The 6,020-nt window shown below is 51.2% G+C and overlaps 1 protein-coding gene across 1 annotated transcript in view; it reads right to left on the minus strand.

Annotated features, from left to right (window-relative positions):
- Nucleotides 1-1,813: 1,813 nt before the first annotated feature.
- The window catches only part of ME3 (malic enzyme 3, NADP(+)-dependent, mitochondrial), a gene marked incomplete at its 5' end in the record, with an annotated part of 41,186 nt that continues 36,979 nt past the window's right edge, over nucleotides 1,814-6,020 (minus strand). Inside the window, 5 exons of the mRNA XM_010076934.1 lie at nucleotides 1,814-2,086; nucleotides 2,915-3,013; nucleotides 3,450-3,623; nucleotides 4,673-4,815; nucleotides 5,398-5,503. Coding sequence (XP_010075236.1) covers nucleotides 1,925-2,086; nucleotides 2,915-3,013; nucleotides 3,450-3,623; nucleotides 4,673-4,815; nucleotides 5,398-5,503 — 684 coding nt within the window. The remainder of the gene's footprint in view (nucleotides 2,087-2,914; nucleotides 3,014-3,449; nucleotides 3,624-4,672; nucleotides 4,816-5,397; nucleotides 5,504-6,020) is intronic.

Below are 6,020 nucleotides of genomic sequence, written 5' to 3' on the forward strand. Positions count from 1 at the left end.
CCAGGTGGACCCTCCATCCTGCTCCAGACAGCTCTTTGTCCATGCTCACCAGGCTCTCTTCTCCCCAGGATGATCACTGACCTCCCCTGTAGCCTGGCACTGCTCCTCCTGTTTGTTCTCTTGACCAAGGCCAGAGACATCTTGGAGCTTTATGAAAGAGAAAGCTCTTTTTTCAATGAAAAGCCATCTTTGTGGCAGACACAAGGGAAGTACCAGTGGCAAGACCACTTCCCACACTACATCGTTTTCTCTCTTGCCCTCCCTCACAACAAGAATCCACCTTAGGAACCTACACCAGCATTTTGGACCACCCAGTGGTGTCTCGCGGCAGTGGCAGGACAGGACAGATGGCCACCCCTGGGTGCCTGGCCTGTAAACTGTCAGTATTGGCCTCTCTGACCCAAGGGGAAGGCTGGCATCTGAGCACCCCGGGCGTGAGCCCACCGCTGAGTGGCACAGCTTGTACCACGCACCGTTCTCCATCAGCCATGCCTTCTGCTGCACATGTGGGTGACCTTGTGGTGGTGAGCACAAGCTGAGGAGGAGACACGTCCTCTTGCGGGTCTGCAGACTGCTGCCAGCATGGGAGGGCAGTTCCTGCGGGATGCCAGAGGAAGGACAGCAAGAGACAGAGCCTGGATGGGATGGACATTGGGGAGCCGGAAAGGCACCTTCTACGTGTCTGTGTCATTAGTGTTCATATTTCACCAACACTGAGGAGCAGCAGCAGAGAGCAGAAGAGGACAAGTGTCTCTGGGCTGATTCCCAGGCTCACATGGAGCAGTTTTCCAGGGAGAGGGCCCAGGCACCGGAGGCATTTTTAGACATCTCCCTAACCAGCCCCGTCATTTCCTCCAGGGAAGCTGGGGGCTGAAGGTACCCAGGTCCCAGAGTAGTGTTGTCCTCAGAGAGCCAGGCAGATGCTGCTGTCTCTCTGTCTGGCCTCGTGCCTACAAGGCATGACAGGTATCAGGCAAATCCAGAGGATAGAAAGAGACCCCAGCTGTGGCAGGGGCATGGCTTGGTTCTCCCCCTCTTGGACTTGCTGTTTGCCTGGCCAAGATAAGCTGGACCAGAACCATTATTCTCATTTGTGGTCAGGAACACCATCATCCCACTGAGACTGTATTTAGCAGGGCCTGACAATTTTGCAGGGGTAGGGGAGGCCTCCCTGGGAATCTGTGACATAGAAAGACCCCCCAGGAGGGCCTTTGGCTGGTGGCAGCTCTCTCTTAGCAGTGCCCCGCAGAAGGTGCAGTGATGCAGTGGGGTGGCTGTGTGGGTTTGGGGGTGCCCTGGTCGCCAGCTCAGGTCTCCCTTTGCATTCTTTGGCTCCTGTTCTCTTGGGGAGCAGCCTGGACTGCAGAGGGGATGGAATCTGTTGCCCCCATGGGGCTGAGGGAGGTTTTGGGCTTTGTTTCTGGGGCAGTGCACAGGACAGCGCCAGGCTGTGTGGCCCATGCACCAGCTTGGGTAGGGTGAGATTCTCCAGACATTGGGGACTTGCTGGCCAAGTGTGCACCTCTCCCAGGGCAACGTACGCACTTCCCATTGCCTTCTGAGAGCCACAGGCAAAGGGTGGCTGTCGTGTGGTATGACAATGCACACAGCTGCCACCGTGCCTCCTGCAGTCACTCCCACTAGGAGTGGGATTCTTTGCTTCTGAGGTGGTCCAGGTAGCTTCTCCCAAGGCAGCTGAGCTGACAGCCATAGTCTGGCTCTCCTTGGAGTATGGACTGCCCAGCTTGGACTCTGTTTTATTCCCTACTGATATGCTCCCACAGAGAAAAAGCAGCAGCAAGTAAAAAACTACTTGGATTCATTTACTTTTATCATTCTGCAAGCCTGGAGGTGCATTTGTATCAGCAATGATATGAACCATGGGAACGGATGGTAAAAATGAGAAAACAGTTCTCACAAAAACTTATACATCTTGTATTTGCATGGCTTCGGGGGGCCACCTGTAATCATCGATAACAAATGAATCGTAATCAGGACTGTAGACGAGCTGTTTCACAAAGGCTTCCTTGTCTGCTGGCTCAGGGTACCAAGAAGCAAGACCATGCTTGTAGGCCCAGTCAACAATCTGCAAAAAGATAAGCAAAATGAGCGGATGAAACAACGTTGACATATTATGAAGTTGAAAGCAACTGCAGTTTGGCCCTGGCTGTATTTTCCCTCTTTCCTTCCCTCAAAACTGGGTCCTTTCTTGCTTTTTTATTTTTGTGCAGTTCCCTGAGTCAGCTGCACTTCATCCCCTGGGTGAGGGAATGCAAGCTCCCTGCAATTACTGGCTGCTTAGAGACGCACAGCTCTGCCCTGGCAAAATGGTTGGAGTGTGCAATTAAAGATGGAGAGCAGCCCTTTAAACACCTCTGCTCACACCCTTAAGCTCCTCAGGTACACTGTGCATCCATCAGTAACTCCTAGCAGGCCAATGTGATTCTCAGTGGGTGTCCCCTGAAGGGGAATTGTAAATTTGATGTATACAGGGCACCAACCCCACAATTAGACAACAAGCCCAGATCTGATATAGTATTTAGGTACTTAGACCCACATTAAATACAGGAGGAGAGGTTCCAAAATAGCAATTTGGAACTTCAAATCTTTTGGCAACTTGCATGTTGTCTGAATTTAACCCTAAACCTGATTTTTTGAAGTGCTGAGCACTCACAGCTCCAAGCAATAAAGTTGAGCTTTGTGAGCTGTGAGGCACCCAGAATCAGGAGTTATTTTTCACATTTGGGCTTTAATGATGGGAGAAATCAAAGCAGCAATTCTGGCTGGAAGGATTCCTGAGAATCATTGCTTTAGGCTGTAGAAAAAGTTGAATTAAAAAAACACAAAGCAAGAATGATGCCAAGGCAATTCCTGCCCTCCTTACCATGGAAAGTGGAAATAAATGAGTACTTACTTGCACAGCGATTTTGAGAGACACCTCTCTGATGGTGCCCAAGGGGGGATAGAGTCTTCCTTCTGCAAGATTCTGCTCTGTCACCTGGGAAGCAATAGACTAGAAAGAAGAGAAAGGTAGTTTACAGAGATTGGTCTCAAGCATATTCCACATTCTAGCATTAACCGATAGCGGCTGAAACCTCAGCAGCGGCAGAGCTGGGACTAGTTCTCAATGGGAAATGCTGAACTATTCAAAATACATGCATTCATACATTTCATTACAGACTTAAAACTGAAGCCAGCATGATGGAAGTGCCGTGCCAGGGCATCAGTTGTGGAGAATGAGGAGAACCCTATCATGGCTCCTGTACTTTGGTAGGTGCAATGGAAGCTTGAGCTTTCCCTGAGACTGGGAAAGGCTGCAGCTTTTTGCTGAGGCTGTGCCATTTCCACCCAACGCATTGCCCCAGGCCAGGTTCTTGAAAACCCCTGAAGCAGGTGCATGTGCCTCTTATAATCTTTTTAAAAATATTAGTTAAATGCCAGTTTGAAACCTCTGCTGTGATGAGGAAGATATCGTCAGAGATGTGCCGGACTCCGCAGGCGATGACTCCCAGTGCCACTCCTGGGAAGACGTAGGCATTGTTTCCTTGGCCAGGGAAGAAGGTCTGTCCATTGGGCAGGGTTACCTTTGAGAATGGACTCCCACTCGCAAATATGGCCCGGCCCTGATACGAGAGAGAAAGGCATTCAAATTCAGAAGAGACATCTCACATTTCTGCTGCTTGCCATGTTCTGCGTTCAGGGGACTCTGGTGGCCAAGTGGACAAATCTCCAGCCAGTCACTGAGAGGCATCTCCACCAGAGCCATCTCCAGTTGATGCTTCTGGAGGGTCTGGTCCCCAGAGCTATGAACAGGGTCATGGAGAGGGCCACTGAGCACGAAGTGGGTGTTTGCATTGCCCAACTGCAAGTGCTCTGAACTTGCTGAGGAGGAGTCTCTTCCTCTCTGTCAACCATCTATTGAGTGTAAAGAGGGACTCGTGGGATAAAGGTCTGGGGGCTGTGTGATTGATCTAGCCAGCAGCAGGTGGTGGGGGAGGGCAAAAGGGAGAGTGAGACAAGGCCTCTTCTCTCAACCCGACTCAATCTACATTACAATAATTCTTCAGTGGTATTGAGCCTGAGTTGGGTGATTAAACTGTTACACAAACAACTAGGTTGGCAAAACCTTAGGCCAGGCTGGATGAGGTTCTGAGCGGCCTGGTCTAGTGGGATGTGTCCCTGCCCATGGCAGGGGGGTTGGAACTCGATGATCTTTAAGGTCCCTTCCTACCCAAACCATGCTATGATTCTGTGATTCTGTGAAAACACAGGAGACAGTAACCTGGGAGGATGAGACATCTCAGACAGCTATGGGTGAGGAAGGCAAGCGCTTTCTTTAGAGGATCACAAAGTAATTCAGGCTAGTAGGGACCCAAACTCCTGCCCACAGCAAGGTCAGCTATCAAATCAGAGCAGTTTGCTCAGGGCTTCATCCAGCCTGGTCTTGAAAACTTGCAAGGACAGAGACTACACAAGCAATCTGGGCCCCTGTTCCACCTCCTGACTCTCCTCACAGTGAAAGTTTTTCTTTACGACCAGCTTGAAACTCTCCTATTTCATCTTACGCCCACTCTCACTTGTCCGCCCACCATGCACCACTGTGGTTTCCTTGGTACAGTCACGGCCACAGCATACCCGTGGCACCCAGCTTCCCTGCGCCGAGCTCCAGTACCTCGGTGAAGCGGTAGCACTGCTCCGCTGTGCACTCTGCTTTGCTGGTGGGGTTGCTCAGGGCAAACACGATGGGCCTCTCATTGAAGGCTGCCATGTCCTTCAGAATCTTCTCAGTGAAGGCTCCTGCAACAGCTGCGACACCTAAAACAGCAAAAGCAGAGTGAGACGGTGCTTTCCAACAGTCTGACTTCAGTGCGGTGGGCTGATGCCTCCTGAATGCTTCTGCCGGTAAATGAACTGTGGGAGCGAACAGGCTCCAATTCTGGAGATGCAGGTGGGAATGTTTCTTTCTCGTATTACAGTGAGATTAAAAGCCTGTCCCAAAATAAAGCCCTCTGCTCCTCTGGGCAGAGAGGGCATCAGTAGGCCAGTCTGGCTGCAGTACTTGGCCTCCTAAAGGCTCAGCACTTTGCATCCCAAAGACCTGCCTGAGCTGCCTGTTGTCATCCTCGTCCTGCCCAGCCTTCCAGGGCCGTGTTTGCTGCCCAGAGCCCCAGATCCTGCCTCCCCAGCACCTCCCTCTCCAGCCCTGTCTGGGAGGGCTCCTACAGCTCCAAAAGAGAGGACACCTGTGCCCCGCAGTCAAAGGGGAAAGGATGTGGAGAACTCAACTGGCAAAATGGGGGTAGAAAAAGCTCGTTTTGACTGGGAGAACAAAAGAAGGCCTTGAAGAAAGAGAGAAACTCTCCTAAGAACTGAACTGACATGCTAAGGGAACTGCACCTATAATTGCCGTAGGCTTCACTTTCTGCACAACCTCTTCCAGCGTGTTCACACTGGGGTGGTCCTGGGCAAACACTTCTTTCTCATGGTTCAGGTGGCTCCTGCCCTGTGAGGAAAAAGAAGGCGTCAAACTTTGGTCTGTTGGCAAAAGGATGAGACATAATGTAGTAACTCATCAGTTCATTTCATCTCTTGGACCTCTACCTAAACCAGATTCCACAGAGCAGGACCTCAGCATCAGCAATAATGTCACATGGGGCTGGTCTCTGCTCCTCTCACCCTCCAAAACACATTGATTGTGTGGAGGAAGGATCTGGCTGCCAGGGCAGAGAAGTTGTACATGTACTGCAAATCTCCTCAAGTTTGAGGACGGAAAAGGGCAGAGGCCTCGAGGACTCTGGGAGTGCAGAGTACAGCTGGGCTAAGCTGGATCACCAAGCAGGGCTCAGTGTTGCCGCTGTAATACCCCATATGGCATGCAAGACTTCCAGCACTGTTTGAGTCCATGGCCAGCAGCGTATCCTACCACTTTAGAGGCACAGCCCAAAGCGTTGCCTTTAGGACAGCCAGTGCTGCTGGTACACTGTCGTCACCATGAGACCTAGTCCTCTGAAAGCAGGAAT

This window comes from Pterocles gutturalis, unplaced genomic scaffold, assembly GCF_000699245.1.
Source record: "Pterocles gutturalis isolate BGI_N339 unplaced genomic scaffold, ASM69924v1 scaffold10838, whole genome shotgun sequence".
NCBI lineage: Eukaryota > Metazoa > Chordata > Aves > Pterocliformes > Pteroclidae > Pterocles > Pterocles gutturalis.